We start from the raw sequence: 24570 nt of genomic DNA, 5'->3' as shown, positions 1-24570 counted from the left end.
AGGATACAGGGTTTTAAATTTAATCTCTTCTGTATTACATCTGTATCTCCTCTTTTTCATACCAAAAGTCCTAGTTTGCTGGTACGTGGGGGACAAATTATATTTATCCCATAAATACTTGCTTACTTTATTTCACAGTACATACCTAATGGTCTGAGAATAATCATACTAATACTACTACAACTAATATAAATTTATGAGAACATTCAGAAAATTTTTTGCCCATGTTCTTACCACTTCTTTCTTTTCCATTTTTAAATAGCTGTACTTTATTTACATTACTGGAGCATGGAGTCATTACATATAATGTTCTCTCTCTTAATCCTTATCTAGTCATCCATGGGTTTTTGGTTTTGCACTTAGTCGAACTGTTTCCTTAATGTGGGGATTTAGAGAGATTCAAAACTGTAGTGCCAGAATCAGGGATGCTGTATCATGGTCATAGTTTTTAAAGCTGTCTGCCCAACATGGGGCTTGAACTCATGACCATGAGATCAAGAGTCTTATGCTCTATTGACTGAGCCAACCAGGTACCCTGATAAACACTTAAGTTTGAATCAACCCTCTACAGCTAAACATGAAACATGACAATCTTGAGCCTATCTCCAGCTCACTGTAATTGCTTTTCTGCTTTCTGTGCTTTCTTAATTTTAAAAATATCTTCCAGACAGGGCATCAGTCATATTGACTGCTTATGTTTTTCCTTGTCTGTAATGTTCTTTTTTTGATGACTTTTGGATCAGTTCTACTTTTTTTTTTTTTCAAATTTAGCTTTTTTTAAGAATAAAAATGAAGTCTTCTCAATGTATGTTTTTCAAGTTTTAACCTTAAAGCTGACTGATTTAAACTTGACTGAAACAATTCACTTAGAAAGGAGACTACTGGCCTGTTTATCCTTGAAATTGGGAAATTCCAAGTCCTTTAGGACTCTTCTTTATCTTTTCTGCTCTTTCTTAGCTTGAATTTTTAAGTTCTTATCACTTCTTTCTTTATTACACAGTTTTCTTTAAAAAAGCAAAAAGACCAAAAAGCAAACAACAAAAAATAAAACATTGAACGATGGTCATCTCCCTCATGTCTGGTGTCACAGTCTCTCTAAATTGGCCACTTGGACCATTACATAGCCTTTTAGCCCATGTTTCTGTGCTTTTCGTTGTGCCTTCCTATTACCTTAGATTAAAACAGAGATCTTTTTTTAGAGATTTCCAGACCTCGAGCCCATTACCACACATTATAAAAGTGTTAACTTTTTCATCCCTTAGTTATCTATAATGTTCTTCCCCACATCATTGTTTGGCTCTTCATTATGCTTATATTAAAACTTTTCACCATGTTCTTTACTACAGCCATTCCCACCTGAATTCTACTTGATCATTTCCTGAAACCTGGCATGTATATTTTAAGAATCTTTTAAAGAGTTATTAGATTTCAGAATTCACCTTATCAGGGGAATGCCTGAAGATAGGATTAAAACCAAGAACTCAAGGTTGCTAAGAGAGCAAATCTTAAAAGTACTTATCACAAGGGCTAGTATCCAAAATCTATAAAGAACTTATCAAGCTCAACACCCAGAGAACAAAGAATCCAATCAAGAAATGGGCAGAGGACATGAACAGACATTTCTGCAAAGAAGACATCCAGATGGCCAACATACACATGAAAAAGTGCCCCACATTACTCGGCATCAGGGAAATACAAATCAAAACCACAATGAGATAGCACCTCAGACCAGTCAGAATGGCTAAAATTAACAAGTCAGGAAATGACAGATTCTGGTGAGGATGCGGAGAAAGGAGAACCCTCCTACACTGTCAGTGGGAATGCAAGCTGGTGTAACCACTCTGCCAAACAGCATGGAGGTTCCTCAAAAAGCTGAAAATAGAGCTACCCTATGATCCAGCAATTGCATTACTGGGTATTTACCCTAAAGATACAAACGTAGTGATCTGAAGGGGCACGTGCACCCTAATGTTTATAGTAGTAATGTCCACAATAGCCAAACTATGGAAAGAACCCAGATGTCCATCAACAGATGAATGGATAAAGGAGATGTGAGATATATATATATATATATATACACACACACACACACACACACAAACACACACAATGGGATACTATGCAGCCATCAAAAGAAATGAAATCTTGCCATTTGCGATGACATGGATGGAACTAGAGGGTATTATGCTTAGTGAAATAAGTCAATCAGAGAAAGACAATTATCATATGATCTCCCTGATATGAGGGTTGAGAGGCAACATAGAGGGTTTGGGGCATAGGAAAAGAATAAATGAAACAAGATGGGATGAGGAAGGAGGCAGACCATAAGAGATTCTTAAATCTCACAAACAAACTAAGGGTTGCTGGGGGGAGGGGAATAGGGAGAGGGTGGTGGGGTTATGGACATTGGGAAAGGTATGTGCTATGAAGTGTATAAACCTGGCGATTCACAGACCTGTACCTCTGGGGCTAATAATATATGTTAATTAAAAAATTTTTTATTAAAAAAGTACTTATCACACGACAAAACTTTGTAACTATGTATGTTGATGGATATTAAGGAGACTTACTATAATGGTTATTTCACAATGTATACAAATATTGAATCACTATGTTAAACACCTGAAAGTAATATAATGTTAATGTCAATTAGACCTCCATAAAAAGAAAAAAAGGCCAAGAACTCAATGAGATATTCTTGATCATGAAGTTTGTAGAGGATAGCTAGCATTAAACATGTCTAATGGAAGGTGATAGTAGACTTCAAATTAATCTTGCTAGCTTACATGAATATCACCAGCCAAGGTTCTCTGTCTTTCCTCTCCCTTGTGCTTTTTTCTTCAGGGCATTGTCACTTAACATTTTTCCCTTCACTACACATCACATTTTTAAATTTCTTTATCTTAACATTATTTCTTGGTCTGATTATGTCCTTACTAGTACTTTGAACTAAGTTCATTTGGGGAGGAAAAACTAACTGCATGAATATGAGAGATGTCTTAGTATATGCAAGTTTAGATTTTTAAAAGTCTGTTTTTTTCTTGGTATTTTGCAAGGTATTTTGCAATAACTGTATAATTGTATTTGGTGTTTTCAACTTATTTGCAAATGATCTGCTAACAGAGCATTTTATAGCTAAAATATGTATTGACACATTTTCCTTCATATACCTCTCCAGTCAATAGGATATATTTTAATAACTTTAAAAGGCTGCTGAAAATGCAGGTATAACACTTTATTTTCATAACCTCGGTCCATCACATTAGCATTTTTGTAGAAAATCAGAAGGACTGAATTTTCTTCTTCTGCATCTCATTGCTTTATTTTAGCTGAGTTGAGTCTACTTTTATTGATGATTACCTGTTTCTTCTACTTCTTATAAACAAAATGTCTTGCTTCAGAATTTTAACTGGAATCTCAGTGCACTTTTCCTATCAATTAAAAATATTAATATCACATTAGGTAATATGCAGTTATCATTGCAGTATTCCTGATTGACCGAAATTTGCAATAAGGTTTTGTGCCATGTCAGTCAAATTATCTATAAGCATTTCTCTATGTAGATATGCTTAAGTCACTAGGTATTTATTACTGCTTCTTGTTTATTATAGTACCTGATAACTTTATTGTGACAGTATCTATATGTACAGATTTCATATTTTCATGGACTGAAATGTTAATTCTGATAATATTGACTGTCATTAAATATCATATAATTAAGTATGATTTTAAATGAATTTGAAAGCCTGCAATTAAGTATGAACATTATATATCTTATTTAAAATATATTCAGTCAGTCATGTTTATTGAGCTACTACCATATGCCAAGCCCAGCACTAAATATCATAAATAAATGAAATCACTTTAATATTAACTTATAGGTTACATCTTTCCTTTGTTTAAAATTATCTTCCACATTTATAGTTTGCAACTATGTTAAGTGTCAGCCACAAATTCTAAATAGCCAGATTTGGAATTTATTTAGGATTAGTGTCTCTCATTCTTTTTATCTGCTGTTCTTGTGAAAAACTCCATGACTTGCTCTTCAAGAACAACAAGGATAGCCACTATTTATTGCGGTCTCCTCTGTCCACTGCATATAAGTATGTTGTTATTATTTTTATTAAAGATTTTATTTATTTATTTGACAGAGATCACAAGTAGGCTGAGAGCCAGACGGTGGGGTTGGGGGTGGTGGTGAAGCAGGCTCCCCACTGGAGCTTGATCCCAGGTCCCTTAGATCATGACCTGAGCTGAAGGCAGAGGTTTAACCCACTGAGCCGCCCAGGTGCCATTGTCATTTTTAAATCATATGGCAGTCCTGCAGCACAGGTGAATAAATCCACATCTTAGAGATGAGAAAATCACAGTTCCAAGGGGTTATCTTGACCCAGACTCAAGAGCTCTCTATCACCAAAACCAGGAGTCAACTCCTGTTATGTGCTGCTTCTGCTATGTAGCGTTGCTCCGTGGCTATTGTACAGGGTCAAGTCCAAGTTATAATTAAATTCTGAACCTAACTCTGTCAAATACTTTTAAGCCGATAGGTATTTTGGATTTTAATGCTGTCATTTTACTATTTTTTAAAAGTGATATAAGTTGGACCCTTTCTATTCATGACATAATACTATTTTCAAAAAATTTCATGTGACATTATAGAAGAAACTTAAAGTTTTCCTTTTTATCTCCTGTACAAATGCAGAAACTGGCAAAGATGTTTGTGTTTGTATAATTTTTGTGGTGAGGAAATAGTTTAGTTTGTATTTGGTTCGTTTTGGGATGTTTTTACATTTACACCTACAGAGTATGCTGTCTATTTTTAGTACAACTCAAATCAATGCAAGAATGAAGCATCTTTAAAAGAAGTCAGTTTAACACCCTTGCCCTCCAGATTTCCTCAGTCATGCTAAGTAAGGTTTCCCAGATCATCAGCACAAGCTCCTTTTTCATCCCTAGGCTAACAGGCTCCATTGACATTTGCATAATTTTTCTCTTCAGTTCCTTCACGTAATTCTCACTCCTTAGCTCTGTGAGGATCCTTCCACTACACTTGAGGTTCCTAATGCCCTGTGGTTCTTCTCATTCATGCCCTCTGATCACATTGAGGAAAAGCTGGGACATTCATGGAAAAGTGGAAAAGAACTATTGATTCCATGTGCTAGCAAAGCAGGGTGTCTTGCAGAAACCTTGGTTTTTAGAGTCCAACAGACCTGGATTTGAAACTACAGCTCTATCACTTAGTAACTTTGGGATCAAAGACATTGTAAACCATCTGACCCTCATTTTCCTTATCTCTAGATAAGGAAATACCAAGTGTTGTAATACCAAATGTTGGAGTATTAAAAAGTTGGAATAAAATAATGTATGAAAAGTGATTAGCATAGTACCCTATTTTCTTGCTTCTTTTTTTTGGTGGGATTACTCTATTGAAACCTACACACACTCAAATATTTTTTAATCTTTATTATTTTCCTTTTTATTTATATATATTTAGATTTTTATTATTTAAATTCAATTAACATATAATGTATTATTGGTTTCAGAGGTGGAGGTCAGTGATTCATCAGTCTTACATAATAGCCAGTGCTCATTACATCACATGCCATCCTTAGTGTCTATCATCCAGTTACCACAACTCCCCATCCACTTCCCCTCCAGCAACCCTCAGTTTTTTGCATATGGTTAAGACTCTCTAATGGTTTGTCTTTCTCTCTGATTTTTGCCTTGTTTTATTTTTTCTTCTCTTCCCCTGTGATCTTGTTTTATTTCTTCAATTCTACATATGAGTGAGATCATATGATAGTTGTCTTTCTTTGATTGACTTATTTGCTTAACATAATACCGCCTAGTTCCATCCACGTCATTGCAAAGGTAAAATTTCAGTTTTTTGATGGCTGAGTAGTATTCCATTGTGTGTGTGTGTGTGTGTGTGTATATATTTTATATATATATAATATAAATATATTTATATTTATATAAATATAAATATATTTATATTTAAATATAAATATAGATAGAGCTATTTATATTATATATAAATAAATATATAATTTATATATTTATAAATTATATATATTTATATAAATATATATATTTATATATTTGTGTATATATAATATATATATACATATATACCACATCCTCTTTATCCATTCATCTGTCCATGGACATTTGGCTCTTTCCACAGTTTTGAGTATTGTGGACATTGCTACTGTAAACATTGGGGTGCAGGTGCCCCTTCAGATCACTACATTTGTATCTTTGGGGTTGATACTTAGTAGTGCAATTGCTGCATCATAGGGTAGCTCTATTTTCAACATTTTGAGGAACCTGCATACTGTTCTCTCGAGTGGCTGCACCAGCTTACATTCCCACCAACAGTGTAAGAGGGCTCCCCTTTCTCTGCATCCTCATCAACATCTTTCGTTTCCTGACTTACTAATTTTAGTCTTTCTGACTGGTGTGGGATGGTATCTCGTGGTTTTGATTTGTATTTCCCTGATGCTGAGTGATACGGCACATTTTTTCATGTGTCTGTTGACCATTTGTATGTCTTCTTTGGAGAAATGTCTATTCATGTCTTCTGCCCATTTTTTTTTTTTAAAGATTTTATTTATTTGTGAGACAGAGAGAGAGAGAGAGGGAACCTAGTAGGGGGAGTGGGAGAGGGAGAAGCAGACTCCCCACCAAGCAGGGAGCCCGATGTGGGGTTCGATCCCAGGACCCTGAGATCATGACCAGAGCTGAAGGCAGACACTTAACCGACTGAGCCACCTAGGTGCCCCTTCTGCCCATTTTTTAGTTGGATTCTTTGTTCTTTGGGTGTTGAGTTTGTTAAGTTCTTTATAGATTTTGGATACTAACCCTTTGTATCCCATTGTGTTGGTTATCTTTTGGTTTTGTTGACTGTTTCCTATGTTGTGCAAAAGCTTTTTATCTTGATGAAGTCCCAATAGTTCATTTTTACCTTTGGATCCCTTGCCTTTGGAGATGTGTCTAGCAGGAAATTGCTGAAGCCAAGGTCAAAGAGGTCAATGCCTGTGTTCTCTAGGATTTTGATGGATTCCTGTCTCATATTTAAGTATTTCATCCATTTTGAGTCTCTTTTTGTGTACGATGTAAAACAATGGTCCAGTTTTCATTCTTCTGCAGGTGTCTTTCCAGTTTTCCCAACACTATTTGTGGAAGAGACTGTCTTTTTTCCACTGGATATTCTTTCTTGCTTTGTTGAAGATTAGTTAATCATATAATTGAGAGTCCATTTCCAGGTTCTCTGTTCTGTTCTTTTGATCTATGTGTCTGTTTCTGTGCCAGTACCCTACTGTCTTGAGGATTACAGCTTTGTAATAAAGCTTGAAGTCCGGAATTGTGATGGCACCAGCTTTGGTTATCTTTTTCAACTTTCCTTTGGCTCTTCAGGGTCTTTTCTTGTTCCATACAAATTTTAGGATTCTTTGTTCCATATCTGTGAAAAAAGCTGATGGTGTTTTGTTAGGGATTGCATTGACTATATAGATTGCACTAGGTAGCATGGATATTTTCATAATATTTGTTCTTCCAGTCTATGATCATGGAATGTTTTTCCATTTCTTTGTGTCTTCCTCAGTTTCTTTTATGAGTGTTTTATAGTTTTCTGAGTACAGATCCTTTGCCTCTTTGGTTAGGTTTATTCCTAGCTATCCTATGGCTTTTAATCTAATTGTAAATAGGATTGGCTCCTTAACTTTCTTTTTCTTTTGTCTTGTTGTTATTTTATAGAAATGGAACTGATTTCTGTCTGTTGATTTTATATTCTGCCACTTTGCTGAATTCCTGTATGAGTTTTAGCAATTTTGGGGTAGATTCTCTTGGGTTTTCCACATAGAGTGTCACGTCATCTGCAAATAGTGAGAGTTTGACTTCTTTGCCAATTTGGATGCCTTTTACTTATTTTTCTTGTCTCATTGCTGAGGCAAGGACCTCCAGTACTATGTTGAATATCTTGAATAATACTATGTTGAATAGCTGCTGTGTTCCTGACCTTAGGAGAAAAGCTCTAATTTTTTTCCCCATTGAGAATTTTATTCACTGTGGACTGTTCATATATGGTTTCTGTGATATTGAGGTATGGTCCCTCTATTCCTTTACTATGAAGAGCTTTTAATCAAGGAAAGATGTTGTACTTTGTCAAATGCTTTTTTTGCATCTATTGAGAATATCATATGATTCCTGACCTTTATTTATGTACTGTATCACATAGATTAATTTATGGATATTGAACTACCCTTGCAATCCAGGAATAAATCGCACTTGGTCATGGTGCATTGTCTTTTTAATGTACTGTTGGATCCTATTGGCTAGTATCTTGGTGAGAAATTTTGAATCCATGTTCATCAGGGATATTGGTTTATACTTCTCCTTTTTAATGGGGTCTTTGTCTGGTTTGGGGATCAAGGTAATGGTGGCTTCATAGAAAGAGTTTGGAAGGTTTCCTTCCATTCCTATTTTTTGAAACAGCTTCAGAAAATTCTTCTTGAAATTGTCTGGTAGAATTCCCCTGGGAAGCCATCCAGCCCTGGACTCTTGTTTGTTGGGAGGTTTTTGATTACTGCTTCAATTTCCTTACTGGTTATGGGTCTGTTCAGGTTTTCTGTTTCTTCCTGTTATAGTTTTGATAGTTTTTACATCTCTGGTAATGCATCCCCTTTCTTACAGATTGACTAATTTCTTGGCATATAGTTGCTCATTATATGTTCTTATAAGTGTTTGTATTTCTTTGGTATTGGTTGTGATCACTCCTCCTTCATTCATGGTTTTATTAATTTGGGTCCTTTCTCTTTTCTTTTTGATAAGTCTGGCTAGAGGTTTATAGATCTTATCAATTCTTTCAAGGAACCAGCTCCTAGTTTTGTTGATCTATTCTCCTGTTCTTTTGCTTTTGATTTCATTGATCTCTGCTCTAATCTTTTTTTTTTTTTAAGATTTTATTTATTTATTTGACAGAGAACACAAGTAGGCAGGCAGGCAGGCAGAGAGAGAGAGAGAGAGAGAGAGAGAGAAGCAGGCTCTGCACTGAGCAGAGAGCCCGATGCGGGGCTCGATCCCAGGACCCTGGGATCATGACCTGGGCTGAAGGCAGAGGCTTTAACCCACTGAGCCACCCAGGCGCCCCTCTGCTCTAATCTTAATTAATTCTCTTCTTCTGCTGAGTTTAGGCTTTATTTGCTGTTCTTTCTCCAGCTCCTTTAAGGTATAATGTTAGGTTGTATATTTGAGACCTTTCTTATTTCTTGAGAAAGGCTTGTATTGCTATATTCTTCCCTCTAAGGGCTACCTTTACTGCATCCCTAAGGTTTTGAACTGTTGTGTTTTCATTTTCATTTTTTTCCATGAATTTTTTTATTCCTTTTTAATTTCCTGGTTTACCCATTCATTCTTTAGTAGGATGCTCTTTAATCTCCATATACCTGAGTTCTTTCCAAATGTCCTCATGTCATGGAGTTCAGGTTTCAAAGCACTGTGGTCTGGGAATATGCCGGGAATGATCCTGGACTTTTAGTACCGGTTGAGACCTGATTTGTGACCCAGGATGTGATCTATTCTGGACAGTGTTCCATGTGCACTCAGGAAGAATGTGTATTCTGTTGTTTTAGAATGGAATGCTCTGAATATATCTGTGTAGTCCATATGGTCCGGTGTGTCATTCTAAGCCCTTGTTTCCTTGTCAATCTTATGCTTAGATGATCTGTCCATTTCAGTGAGTGGGATGTTAAAGTCCCTACTATTATTGTATTATCCCAATGTGTTTCTTTAATTTTGTTATTAATTGCTTTATACAATTGGCTGCTCCTGTGTTATGGGCATAAATATTTACAATATTTAGATCTTCTTGTTGGAGAGATTCTTTAATTATGGTAGTGACCTTTTTCTTCTCTTATTACAGTCTTTGGTTTAATATATATTTTGTCCGATATAAGGGTTGCTTTCTTTTGATATGCATTAACAGGATAAATGGTTTTCCACCCCCTCACTTTCAACTGGAGGTGTCTTTAGGTCTCAAATGAGTATCTCACAGACAGCATATCAGTAGGTCTTGCTTTTTTACCCAATCTGATATCCTTTATCTTTTGATTTGGGCATTTAACCCATTTACACTCAGAATAACTTTTGAAAAATAGGTATTTAGTACTGTTATATTACCTGTAAAGTCACTGTTTTTGTATATTGTGTTTTTTCTTCTGGGTTCTCTGTTTGCTTAAAAGATCCCTTTTAATATTTCTTGTAGGCCTGTTTTGGTAATCACAAATTATTTTGTGATCATAATAATGGAAGTATTTTGTTTGTCCTTGAAGATTTTTATCTCTTCTATTTTGTATGACATCCTTGCTGGATAAAGTATTCTTGACTGTATATTTTTCTTTTTAAAATTTTGTGTATTTATTTTTTAAGACAGAGCATGAGCTGGGTGGGGGACAGAGTTGGAACCGGTCTCCATTGAGCAGGGAGCCCAGTCTGGGACTTGATCCCAGGAATCTGAGATCATGACCAGCTAAATATTTTTCTCTTTTAGCACCCTGAATATATCCTGCTAGTCCCCTTTGGTCTGCCAGTACTCTGTGGATCAGTTTACTGCCAATCTAATGTTTATACCCTTGTAGGTTAGAGACCTTTTGTCCGTAGCTGCTTTCAGGATTTTCTCTTTGTCTCTGAGATTTGCAAGTTTCTCTGTTATATGTCAGGGTGTTGACCTATTTTTATTCACTTTGACAGGGGTTCTCTGCACCTCCTGGACTTAGATGCCTGTTTCCTTCCCCAGATTAGGGAAGTTTTCTGTTATAATTTGTTCCAATGTACCTTCTGCCCCTCTCTCTCTTTCCTCTTATTCTGGGATCCCTATTATTTTAATACTGCTTTGCTTTGTGGTATCACTTCTCTCTCAAAGTCTTCCCTGTGATCCAGTAGTTTTTAATCTCTCTTTTTCTCAGCTTCTTTATTCTCCATCATTTGGTCTTCTATATTATTAATTCACTCTTCTGCCTCATTTATCCTAGCATTAGAGCCTCCATTTTTCATTTATTCCATCTCATTAATAGTCTTTTTGATTTCCACATCATTAGATTTCAGTTCTTTTATTTCTCCAAAAGGGGAGTCTCTGGTTTCTTCTATGTTTTTTTCAAGCCCAGTTAGTATCTTTATAATTGTTATTCTGAACTCTAGTTCCGACATCTTATGTCCAGACTGATTAGGTCCTTGGCAGTCAGTGCTGTCTCTTGTTCTCCTTTTTGAGGTAAGTTTTTCTGTCTTGTCATTTTGTCCATAGAAGAATAGATGAACAAGAGAACAAAATACTAAGATAACAACAATGATCCCAGAGAAATATACCCTAAACAAATCAGATGAGATCCAAAACCAGAAAAAAAAAAGAAGGAACATAATCAGACAGGTAGGTGGACAGAACAGAGCCATACATTGGATCTTGTGTGTATTTTCATCTGTTTGTTAGAAAACTAGATGCTGGGCATCTGGGTGGCTCAGTCAGTTAAGCGTCTCCCTTCAGCTCAGGTCATAATCCCAGGGTCCTGGGATCAAGCCCTGCATCAGGCTTCCTGCTCAGTGGGGAGCCTCCTTCTCCCTCTGCCACTCCCCCTGCTTCTGCTTGCTCTCTCTCTCTCTCAAATAAATAAATAAAATATTAAAAAAAAGAAGACCAGATGCCAAAATTCTAAATAAATAAAAACTTATATATGTATAAAAATGGCATTAAATACAATGAAAGGATAGAATGTAACTGTCAAAATGAAAATGAGAAGGCAAAGAAAAAAAAAAGAAGGAATATAAATAGACAGGTTTTATTTATTTATTTTATAAATAAACAGAACAGAGCAATGCACTATATCCCGAGTGTATTTTGGTCAGTTTGTTAGAAGAATCTACATCTCAAAAGTGTAAAGAAAGAAAAGCTTATATATATATTTATACACACACACACACACACACACACACACAAATAAAATTAAATACATTGAAAGCATAGAATGTTACTGTAAAGATGAAAATTTAAAAAGACTTTAACAAAACAAAAATTAAAAAAAGAAGAAAAAGAGGGGCACCTGGGTGGCTCAGTCATTAGGCGTCTGCCTTCGACTCAGGTCATGATCTCAGGGTCCTGGGATCGAACCCCACATCGAGCCCCACATCGGGCTCCCTGCTCCTCAGGAAGCCTGCTTCTTCCTCTCCCACACCCCAGCTTGTGTTCCCTTTCTCGCTGTGTCTCTCTCTGTCAAAGAAATAAATAAAATCTATTAAAAAAGAAGAAGAAAAAGAGAAACAATATAATCAAACAGGTGAGGAGAACAGAGCCATAGACTAGATTCTGGATGTATTTAGGTCTCTCAGAAGAAACTGAATCCAAAATTGTTTTAAAATATATATATATGTATATATTATATATATATGCATATACATTTATATATATATATATATATAAATACATGAAAATAAAATTAAATAGTGCAACCTCAGGGAAAAGCAGTCAGTCACTCCTGTCTCTTTGGTCTCTATCCACTCTCTACGCTGACCCCAGCCTGTTACCAAGTGTTTCTTTCTCAGGAACATGACCTGTTTTGAGTCTCCAAATCCTGCAGATTCCTGCAGCACACACCCGCAGTGCTCTTCCCCAGAAGAGGAAGGGGAATCTCCCCAGTTCTGCCACTTCTTGGGCCCTTGCTTATTGATCAGTCACCCGACGGTGCCATGGTTGGGGGTTTATAACAATTCCAAGCTGAGAGCCCACTCTTGGTCTAGCTGATTACAACCAGCTTCCCACTTACAATGCCTGGGAACTCTGCCACACTCAGGCAACCCTGGTCTTCCTGTGACCCCTCTGATCCTGAGACCACACTCTCCCATCTAGGATTCTGCCCCACTTCACCACCTGAGCACCTTTCAGGCAAGGCCGTCCTTCACTAAATCAGACTTCTAAAAGTTCCGATTTTGCGCTTCGCTGCTCTATCACTTTCTGATAGCTGGCTTATGGAGGCTCCTTCCCCGCGTGGTTTATCTTCCCATATATCACCTTGGATTCACTTCTCCACATCTCCTGTCTTGCAAAGAGTGATCGCTTTTCTATTTGTAGAGTTGTAACTATTCTCTTCTTAGACCTCTATTTGAGTTTGCAAGTGTTCAGAATGATTTGTAGCTGTCTAGTTGAATTCTTGGGACCAGATGAAACTAAGGTCTCCTACTCTTCTGTCCTGGACTCTTTCTTAATCTTTAAACTTCTATGGTATCTTTATGTCATGTAGACATTTTCTTTTCTTAAACAATCTTGAGCTATTTAGTGGAGAAGATAGCAGGTGATCCTCTGACCTTGACTAGCGTTTTAGAGTTATCTGGGATCGACAGTGGAATTTTTCCTGGTACCAATTCTAGTGGTGGGATGGGGGGTTTCACCCATACCAACAAGCAATTCTTGTACACCAACAGGATATTGTAATTCTGATACTATTTACCTAGAGATCTCACAGGTTAAGGGCTCCATCCTAAAAGAGTGCACCCCACCCTTACTTCGCATGCCAGTAACAAAACCCTTTTGGTACCTGTGCTTCTGACCTACCAGCTACAGTTTGGAAGTTCCCACAACCACCTCCTTGTACTTCAGATGCCAGTCTAAAAAAACAACCTAGACTTCTGACTGGCTGTCTGTAAATCAGAGATTCTTCTAGCCCCTCTTTGGGTTTGATTTATTTGCCATAGTGGCTCAGAGAACTCAGGGAAACATTTTATTTATTAGATCACCAGTTTATTATAAGAGGACATAACTCAGAAACCGCTAGATAGAAGAGATGTATAGTGCCAAGTATGGGGAAAGGGCTCAGAGCCTCCAGGCCCTCTCCAGGCTTCCAGTCTCCTGGTAGCTCCATAAATTCACCAACCTCAAAACTCTCCAAGCCCCACCCTTTTGACTTCATTACATAGGCACGACTAATTAAATCATTGGCCATTGGTGATTGAGTTCTCCTCCAGCCCCTCTTCCCTCTGGGGGGTCTGGGGATGGGACAAAAGTTCTGACCCTCTGAACACTTGGTTGACAACCAACCCCCACCCTTAGGTACTTCACAAAAGTCACCTCATTAACTTAACAAAAGACACCTTTTCACTCTCAGCACTTAGGAAATTCCAAGAGTTTGGGACCTGTGAGCCAGGAGCTGTGGAAGAAGACTAAATACATATGAGAAATATATTTTGGTTATCTGAATAATCATACATAAAGATTTCTTATAAATTGCAATATCATACTTACCCTTTCTTTTGGTGAAACTACAGAGCCTGTTGGGTTGACATAAACCCTTGGAAGTCAGGAAGCCTGCAACCCTTCTCCCTGGACCTTGAGCCTAATTTGTAATATACCAGGACTGCCATCTGGCTAGGCTTTTCCTTTTAGGCTTTCTCTCTATGAGTACAGGCCCTATTCAGAGTCACTTGGCCTCTCAGTTTTCTGCGCAGAGGCTTCCTTTACAAAACTTTAAGCTTTCTGGAAGTATGGTATTTCAACCAGCATTATATTATGCATGTGTATTTAATTCATAGTTTTTTAAAAGTTTGCTGCATACCCACTACCTGCATAGTTTTTGGCTAGCTGCTACATAGGACACATAAAAGAAGTGTAAAATAGATGAGACAGGGTTTTTTTAAGCTTACAGTAAAAAGGAGGATGTTTGTTCAAATATTAGAAGTAGGGGTGCCTGGGGCCCGGTGGGTTAAGCCCAGGTCATGATCTCAGGGTTCTGGGATTGAGCCCTGCATGGGGCTCTCTGCTTAGCAGGGAGCCTGCTCCCCGCCGCCCCCCCTCCCCCGCCTGCCACTCTGCCTACTTGGGATCTCTATCTGTCAAATAAATAAATAAAATCTTTAAAAAAATATATTAAAAGTAAATGAAAGGCTGAATGTCCCAAGCAAGTCATTGGCTAAGTTACAGTGGGGAAGAGTGAACAGAGGAGGTGCGATCAAAGAGAAAGGTTGCCACCCAGCTGGAAGGAATCCAGAAACCAGAATAGCATTTGTTCTAATTCTTCAAGGGTGAATATGATTGGTAGGAAGAACTGAGTCTCTATGTGGATTTCAGGCAAAGGACATGAGTTAAGTTGTTAAAAGATAAACTGAGGCATATTTAAAATTTTAAGAGTTTATTTGAGCAAAAATTTATTCTAGTTGGGCAGCGACAAGCTAGAAGTGGTTAGGAACTCTGCTGAGAGAAACCAGGGGATAAGCTTATATAGAGAAAGTGCAGAAGTAAAGAAAGGAAATTATTTGATTGGCTAAAGCTTAAAGCCTAGTTGGCTTTTTGTGGTTGGTATCCTTAGCATTTTGATTTTATGAATGGTCTATTTTATTTCTTAATTCTTCTGCCCAGGTGTTCCTTGTAGCCTTTTCTATCTACAATAAATATGATTTAAAATTTTTATTTCATGAATAGTGACAAATCATATTACTTATCAGGTCTTAATTTTTGTTTTGTTTTAAAACCAGTGCGTTATTATATAACATTTCTTTCTCTTGGTCATTTGTCTACTTAACAACCTTCAGATCATTTCTGAAAGTGAAATATTTCTAGAAGACTGTTAACAGGGTTCTAGTTCTTTTCCTTTGCCTACCCTTCCCTACTAATTAGAAGTGTTCTGGTAAGTAATTAATCAAAAATTTCAGAATTGGGAAGGGTAGTGGATAGGAGTGAGATTAGCTAAATTGTTTAAAGTCCTTTATTCGTCTTTTTTTTTTAAAGATTTTATTTATTTATTTGACAGAGAGAGATCACAAGTAGGCAGAGAGGCAGGCAGAGAGAGAGAGAGGGAGGAAGCAGGCTCCCCGCTGAGCAGAGAGCCCGATGTGGGACTCGATTCCAGGACCCTGAGATCATGACCTGAGCCAAAGGCAGAGGCTTAACCCACTGAGCCACCCAGGCGCCCCTTTATTCATTTTTTTAAAAATTAAACTTATGATGTTTTTAGGTATTCTGCTAACCATATTATCTTAGTAAAAGGCCACCTTGTTAATTTTTATATATTGAACATATTTGTCTTTAAGTTATTTATAGACTTTCAAGAAACAATGTGTTAATGTTAAAATCTTATAATTTCTGTAGCTGTGTTCTATATGTGCCACATATTTGTATATGTTCTATATGAGAGAATTATATATGCAAAAATATGTAGACATACATACTTATATGTTGCTGATGTTTAGGGTGATAATTGATGCTCTTCAGTATGATGATGGATTAATATGCAGGCCTGTGTGTGACAACTGAAGAAAAACCAAGGTCTGCATGAACATAAATGATACATTTTTTACAGGTCCTGAGTTGTGTCCGCACAGAATGGGATCTACTGGATGTTCGCTTTGGCACCAAACAGCCTTATCAGGTGTTGACAGTGGAGAACTCCATCAGTGTAGACAAAGAGCCCATGGCTGACAGCTGCATCTATGAATGCGTTCGGAACAAAATCCAATGTATATCAGTAACTAGAATACCACTAAGATCAAAGGCCATTAGCTGCTGCAGGAATATTACTGAAGACAAACTAATTTTGGGCTGTGAAGATTCTTCAGTAATTCTGTATGAAACTCACCGTAGAGTAACTCTCTTAGCCCAGGCTGAACTTATGCCTTCATTAATAAGTTGTCACCCAAGTGGTGCCATTCTACTAGTTGGCAGCAACCAAGGGGAGCTACAGATTTTTGATATGGCTTTATCCCCAATTAACATCCAGCTCCTGGCCGAAGACCGCTCACCCAGCGAGACTCTACAGTTCAATAAATTCTTTGACATTTCCAGCAGTCTTGTTCAAATGCAGTGGATAGTTCCTCAGGTGGTTTCTCAGAAGCCAGAATGTGGGGACATCTATGATCTCCTCTTCCTCAGGTTTAACAGAGGACCTTTGGGTGCACTTTTGTTTAAACTTGGTAAGTCAAGAACGTTGGTGAGTAAGTAAATTAAAATGTTCATGATAGTGACATTATGATTAAGAGAATAAGACCGTTCTAGGAATGGAGGTTTTCTGTGTTATTCCATAAATAAGCTTGGCTTTCAGACATTTCATATAGTTCCTTTTTTTCTTTTTTTCAAGTAATCTCTATGCCCGGACTCACAACCCTGAGATCAACTCATGTGCTCTACCAACTGAGCCAGCCAGGTGCCCTCATATAGTTTCTTTAAGAAAGCTTTGTGGATGATTTTCTAAACGTTAAGGAACATTAGTGAACAATTTGGAAACTGCATTAATTGCCCATTGTGATGCACAAAAAACTTAAACTCCCACATTTTATATCCAAAATAAATACATATGTGGATATTTTAAAAGTACTTACTATGCCTGTTAAAAAATTCTGTTTTGGGGCACCTGGCTGGCTTATTTGGTTAAGCGGCTGCCTTTGGTTCAGGTCATGATCCCAGGTCCTGGGAACGAGCCCCACATCAGGCTCCCTCTTCAGCGGGAAGCCTGTCTCTGTCTCTCCACTACTTGTACTCTCTTGTGTCAAATAAATAAATAAATAATTTTTTTTAAAGTTCTGTGTTGTAGGAATAGAATGTTTTTTTCTATTTTCTATTATTTAGATAATAGGTATCCATTGCTTCCCAGACTGGAATGTGTAAGACAGATGTTTTAAACAAAGAGAAATTGGGGCACCTGGGTGACTGAGCTGGTTAAGCAGCTGCCTTTGGCTCAGGTCATAATCCTGGAGTCTTGGGATCAAGTTTCACATTGGGCTCCCAGCTCCATGGGGAGTCTGCTTCTCTCTCTGACCTTCCCCCCTCTCATGCTCTCTCTCTCTCAAATAAATAAATAAAATCTTAAAAAAAAAAAAAGAATGTGAATATTTGGAGAATTTGGTTAGAGAGTTGTATAACTTTTTTTTTTGTTTCCTTTAGATAAAAATATTGACAAAGATTTTTCAGTATTATGAAAATCATGTATTAATGTTGCCCATTTCAACCAGGAAACTTTTTTTTAATATATTAAATATTTTTAAGTAATCTCTACACCCAACGTGGGGCTTGAACTTACAACCTGAAGATGAAGGGTAGTATGTTCTACTGACTGAGCCATCAGGCACCCCTCAACCAGAAAACTTTGAAATAAAATTGTAGTAGTATGATTTATTTGTCTTTTGCAGTTTTGCCTTACCAGCTATGCCCTATAATATTCTTTAGGTAGTTTTGTATAACTTAGCATTCTTGAGAGAACCTCACTTAGATTAATTAATTAAAGCTAGATTTTAATTAATGCATATTATTGCAACTTGAGAACATAGAAAAGTAAATATATTTCTAAGCCCATTACATGATTTGTTTCTGTCATACAAGTTAAGTTTTTAAAGACATTGTAGGATTTGTTAAATAGCTGTCAGTCTACTTTTTTTTGGTAACATATCTAAACCTCTGAAATTGAACCCATGAAATAAATCTAGTTGAAAATGACTTGATTAACCTGAAAGATATAATGAATATAATGTCAGGGCTATATTCTTTCCACATAATAAAAATGCAATTAAATATCTTTATAGTGTTCATGTTGTCCAAGAAAAAAATGTTTGGAATCTCGTTTATTGTAAAATAATCCAGTTCTACTTTGCCCAGCTACATGTTTAACAGTTGTATGTCTCCATACACAACACTCATTAAAGTGGATGTTAGATGTTTTGCATGTCTGTTAAAACACACACTCTCTCTCTCTCTCTCTCTCTGTCTCTCTAAATTACCCAGTTACCTGTCAAACAAAAGGCTGTCTGCCCACATATACCTAGCTTTTCTTCAGCCCTCCCTTGTGGGCCTACTCACAACAGCTTTGCAAAAAGCACAGCTTTCTCTTCCTATCTCTAGCACATTTGCCTTCTTACTAAAGTAAACAGGCTCTCAGTGTAGGGATTTAGAGGGCTTCCTGCTAATTGCCAGCTTGTAAACTTAATTGGACTGTCTCCCTGGGCACTGTTCCTAAATCAATTAGGCAATGAGTTGGCTGTCACCTCTTTTTCCCAAGAAGGTCTCTTGGAAGAGAATTATCCAATAGAAGTCAAGCATTCAAATGAAAAGGTGATAACTTCTGCAACTGACATTTATCATTTAATTTTATTTTCAATATGACTCTTAAGTTTTATGGGATAGGGGAAATTTTACAGGCTTACAGACTCCTTAAAAGATCTAAATATGGAGTTTCCCAGAATTTTTTTAAAAATGTATTATAAGATTAATATTTATTACAGATTATTTTTTCTAGGAAGAGTTGATTCCTTGAAACAGTAGATTCCAACTAACAGATCTTTTTTTTTTTTTAAGAAAACCCTGTTTAAAGAACAGATTTTTCCTAGGTTCTGCTACTAAATACATCCAAAAATTTTAATATACTTCTTGAATTAACACAGTGCTGATTCTGGGCATCCATGTGGAATTTTCATGTATAATTCAAGTTACTGCATATATAAACAGGTAGTTGCATGTGCAGTTTCTCCACTAGGGAGCATTTACGAGATTTTTTTCATAAGCTTGTTATGCAAGCCTTTGGAAAATTTGACATGCAAGGTGTAGCTTACAATTTAAGAAGCTGACATAGATCATAGTTTAAAATAGAATGCTGTCATATGTAAACGTGGTAGTGGCTGGTGCCAATATGCTAAGATTTTTGGAGTTTGACTTTTAGAATAGGTCAGTGTAATGTTGAAGGAAAACTTTAGTTCCAAGGCTAGGACTTCCATTCTAAATCCTTATAATCATCACACAAATGTTTCAGGTGAATAAAAGGCCACCACTACTGTTAGAAGAATTTGAAGAGCATGTCTTCCTCAGGAGAGAGCTAGAAGTATCATCCTCCTGCATGGAAGCCAGGAGGTACTGTTTTATGTAAAGCAAAATGTAATCAGATTTCTTTGCTTGGCTGTCATTGTCCCATATTTCCACATATGTAGACTGAAATTAATTTTCAAAAGAGGAGTCCCTAATTATATTACAGAGATATTAAAGCTTTTGCATTCTCATCAGTACCTTTTTCAACTTTCACTGCTCTCTTTAAACTCATATGATCAGCTCCCTGCCCTCTCACCAGAGAGTCTTACCTTTTAATTGGCACTTCACTAAGTTTATCTGCTCCTTACTACCTACCCACTCCCCTAATCAACAATTTACCTTGAACATAAATCTTATTATCATGGATATAAGTCTTTCCTTCTCAATGCAGTGGAAGAGGAGCCCTTCCTCTTATCTAAGACTAATTCCACTGCTAGTTCCAGTCTGGATCCCACTACATTCCTGTGGATCCCTTTATGTTGTCATCCTCCCCACTTCACCTGTGAATCTTGTTACACCAGTAGATATAGGCCCAGCCCACACCATAAAACAAACATCTCTTCCTTAAAATTGTTTCTCCTGTTACTAATCAAATGGTCTTTCTTCTTTTCATAGTCACACTCACTGAAATAATAATGAACACTGACTTTCTCTGCTTCTTCACTTCTCATTCATTCCTCACAGTACCAAATTTTGACCTGAATCTTTAGTGTCCTGGAACTGCCCTTGGAAAGGTCACCAGAGTCTTCCTACTTGAGATATATATATATATATATATATATATATATATATATATATATATATATATATATATATATATATATGTCTCAAGTAGGATATATATTTTTTCTTTCTTTCTTTCTTTTTCTTTCTTTCTTTTTTTTTTTTAGTGTTACTTGATGACTTTTCAGCATTTGATGCTTGCTGACCCCTTTTACTGTCACAGAATTCTCATCATACTGCCCTCTGTGATCTGAGATACACCTTTTCATCACTTTTTCATACTCTTCTTCTGGATACTCATGAATATGTTGAGGCTCCCTAAGGTTCCAGTTTTAGCTGTCCTCCCATTTTATACAGAGTGAGAGTTTCTAATTTTTTTTTCCCCCCAAACCTGTTTCTTCTCTTATATTCTCCATTTTGGTGGATGGTACAGTTACTCAGATGGAATCCCAAGTCAGAAATCATCCTAGAATCCTTCCTCACCCGAATGCCATATTCAATCAGTGGCCAAATCCCATCAGTTCTACCTTCTAATACTCTCAGAAACATCTCTTTTCGGCCTTACTGTCATGACCTAAATCTCGACCTTCCTTGTTTTCAAGCAGTGATCAAGTTAGTAGCTTTCTGTCTGTAATATTCTGCCTTCCAATCTTCTCATTCTGCCCCACAGTTAATCCCCTGAACTGCCACCAGAGTGATCTAACTGCAGATTTGGTCATGGCCTGAAATCCTTCAGTGGTTGATAAATCTTTGTTTGCCTCTCGGGCTTCATTTCCCCAGCTGTTTTTGCAGGAGTGTAGCTCCCCATCCACGGCATGTGCTCTCACACCCTCTCTTTCCCATGGTGGTTTCAGTAGTATTCCATCCCCCGGAGTGCCCATCTAGTGCTCTAACTAGAGCCTGCAAACTTTTTGGGAAAAGTTTAAATCTTCTAGTGATTATATTAAGCAAGAAATAATTAAAACTAACCTTTTCCTTCTCACAGGATTTTGAAAAGCAAAGTCAAAATGTGTGTGTGTGTGTGTGTGTGTGTGTGTGTGTGTGTGTGTGTGTTACTCTGTCTAAAAAACAAGTAGTATGATTTTTCTCTTAATATTTTTGTGGGAAGTATGTTTTCTTCAAAAGAGTTATTTTTAATGAACTATTGAAATATTACAATTTACCCCAGTCGTAATTGGGGGTAATTTATTGCTGGAAAGAATGTCAGATAATTTGTTAGATGCCTACTCATCTTAAAATTGGATCTCATATTATTTGAAATGGACTGTTATTCCAGATAGCATTCTGCTTTCTTTAAACTAGACTGATGATGGGTTTTTAAGTCAAGTTTATTGGGATATCATTTATATAAAATGAAATGTACCCATGCCAGATGTACAGTTTAATGAGTTTTAACCAATATATATTCTCATGATTACCACTACAATCAAGATATAGAACATTTCCATCACCAGAAATTCTCCCAAACCCCTTTGCAGCCGTTCCCCATCTTCCTCAAACCTAAAGAGCACTGACCTGCTTTCTGTCATTACTGGTTAGATTTGCTTTTTCTAAATTTCATAGAAAACAACTCATAAAGTAGATTTTTTTAAGGTCTTACTATTTACACTCAGTATTTATCTGTGAGAATCTTCCATATTAATGTGTATATCTATAAATTTTCTAAGTAATAATACTGAGTAATACTCCATTGTATAGATAAACCACAATTTGTATATTGTTCCACGTGTTAATGGACATTTGGGTTTTTTCCAGATTTAAGCTAATATCAATAAAAATGCCAGTACTTTTGTGTATACTTCTTTATATTGACATATGTTTTAATTTCTCTTGGGAAAAACAGGAGTAGAATGACTGGGCCATAGGTTAAGTGTATGTTTAACTGAAGAAGAAACTGTTTTGGAGTTCTAGTTACTCTATATCCTAACACTTAGCATTAATGGTCTTTTTAATTTGGGGTGTTCTAATGGGTTTGTAATGGTGTTAATTTGCATTTCCCTGATGACTCTTGAAATTGAGTTAATTTTATATGCTTACTTGCCATGTATCTTCTCTTATGAAGTATGTCTTCAAATCTTTTGCCCAAATTTAGTTGGATTGTTTATTATTGAGTTCTAATTTTTATGTACTGAATAAAAAGTTCTTTGTAGATTACTAGTATTATGATATTTTCTTCCAGATTGTTATTACCTTTTCATTTACTTAATAGTGTGTTTCAGGTAGCAGAAGTTTTTAATTTTAATGAAATTCTATTAAATTTCTTTATGACTTGTGTTTTTCATGTACTCTATGAAGTATTTGTCTAACCCTGTTTTCTTCTAGAGGTTTTAGGGTTTTAGCTCTTAGAGTTAGGTTTATGATCTGTTTCAAGTTAATTTATTGCATATGGCATGAGGCATGGATTGAAATTAATTTTTAAATATGAATATTCATTTGTCCCAGACCCAATTGTTGGAAAGATTGACCTTTCTCTGTTGAATTGCCTTGACCATTTATGTTTCTATGAACAGACTCTGTTTTCTCCCACTATGCTACCTATACTTCAGTGAGTACCACACTGTCTTAATTACTATAGTTTTACAGTTAAGTCTTGAAATCAAGTACTGTTCTCCAACTTTGTTCTTTTTCAGAATTGCTTGGCTACTCTAGATTCTTTGAATTTCTATGTGTATTTTAAAATGAACTTGTCAGTCTCATAAAAACACTTGAGATTTTGATTGGGATTATGTTGAATCTATAGTTCAATTTGGGTTGGAATGACAATTTAACAGTATTGAGTCTCTCAATCTGTGAACACAGTATCTCTCTGTACTTATTCAGATCTTTTAAAATTTCACTCAGCAGTGTTTTTCAAATTGTAAATATCTTACATATATTTTGTTCATGGTTTTGGGTGCTACTGTATTATACTATACACTGTATAATATTTTAATACTGTATAGTATTAGTCCTATGTATTATTTTAATACTGTATGGCATTAACACTGTAAAGTATTTTTAATTATAATATTGCATAGTATTTTAATTACATAGTGTTTTTAATTATAATTTTAATTGTTCATTGGGATTATATATAAATAAAATTTTAAAATATTGACCATGTATCCTGCAACCCTGTTAAACTCATTTCTTCATTGTAACATTTTTGTAGATTATTTAGGACTTTCTGAGATGACTATAACAATAGGAATTAAAAATAGTTTTATATCTTCTTATTTAACCTGTATGTCCTTTATTTTGGTTTCTTCCCTTATTATACTGGCTAGAATCTCTAGTACAATATTAAATTGAAGTGGCAAGAGAGGACATCCTTGCTTTGTTTCTGATCTTAGGCAGAAAGCATTTAGTTTCACTATAAGTATTATGTTATTAGGTTGAGGAAGTCCCCTTACCTTCCTAGTTGGCTGAGATGCATTATCTTGAGTGGATATTGAATTTTTTCAGGTGTTCTTTTTTGCATCAGTTGAAATGATCATGTTTTTTCTGGTCATATGGTGAATTATATTGATTAGTTTCCAGATGTTTCAATGGCCTTGCAGTTGTGGGATAAATCTCTCTTGTTCATGATACATGATCTTTTTAATATATTGCTGAACTTGCTAATATTTTGTTAAGGTTTTTTGTATCTATTTTTTTTTTAAGATTTTATTTATTTGTCAGAGAGAGAGCGAGAGTAAGAGCGAGCACAGGCAGAGTGGCAGGCAGAGTCAGAGGGAGAAGCAGGCTCCCCGCGGAGCAAGGAGCCCGATGTGGGACTCGATCCCAGGATGCTGGGATCATGACCTGAGCCGAAGGCAGCTGCTCAACCAACTGAGCCACCCAGGCGTCCCGGTTTTTTGTATCTATTTATGGGAGATTTTGGTCTATAGTTTTTCTTTTCCTGATGTTGCTTTCATTTTTTATATCAGTGTAATGCTAATGAAATGCTCATCATGAAATGAGTTCAGTAATGCTAATGAAATGCTCATCATGAAATGAGTTCTCAGGTGCTCCCTCTTCTTATATTTTGAGTTGTGTAGAGTTGATATTAT

At 36.3% G+C, this 24570-nt stretch overlaps 1 protein-coding gene across 6 annotated transcripts in view; it reads left to right on the top strand.

Moving 5' to 3' along the window:
• The window catches only part of WDPCP (WD repeat containing planar cell polarity effector), a 518631-nt gene that overhangs the window by 178824 nt on the left and 315237 nt on the right, over nt 1-24570 (top strand). For all 6 annotated transcript variants that reach the window (XR_004287790.1, XM_032352246.1, XM_032352244.1 and 3 more), the window contains one exon: nt 16332-16941. Coding sequence is in view for 5 of the 6 variants with exons in the window: in XM_032352246.1 (XP_032208137.1) it covers nt 16332-16941 (610 nt within the window). In the remaining variant the exon portion in view is untranslated. The remainder of the gene's footprint in view (nt 1-16331; nt 16942-24570) is intronic.

This window comes from Mustela erminea, chromosome 7 (assembly GCF_009829155.1).
Source record: "Mustela erminea isolate mMusErm1 chromosome 7, mMusErm1.Pri, whole genome shotgun sequence".
NCBI classification, from domain to species: Eukaryota; Metazoa; Chordata; class Mammalia; order Carnivora; family Mustelidae; genus Mustela; species Mustela erminea.
The sequence above is the reverse complement of the archived record's forward strand: the minus strand, read 5'-3'. Positions and strand labels throughout refer to the sequence as shown.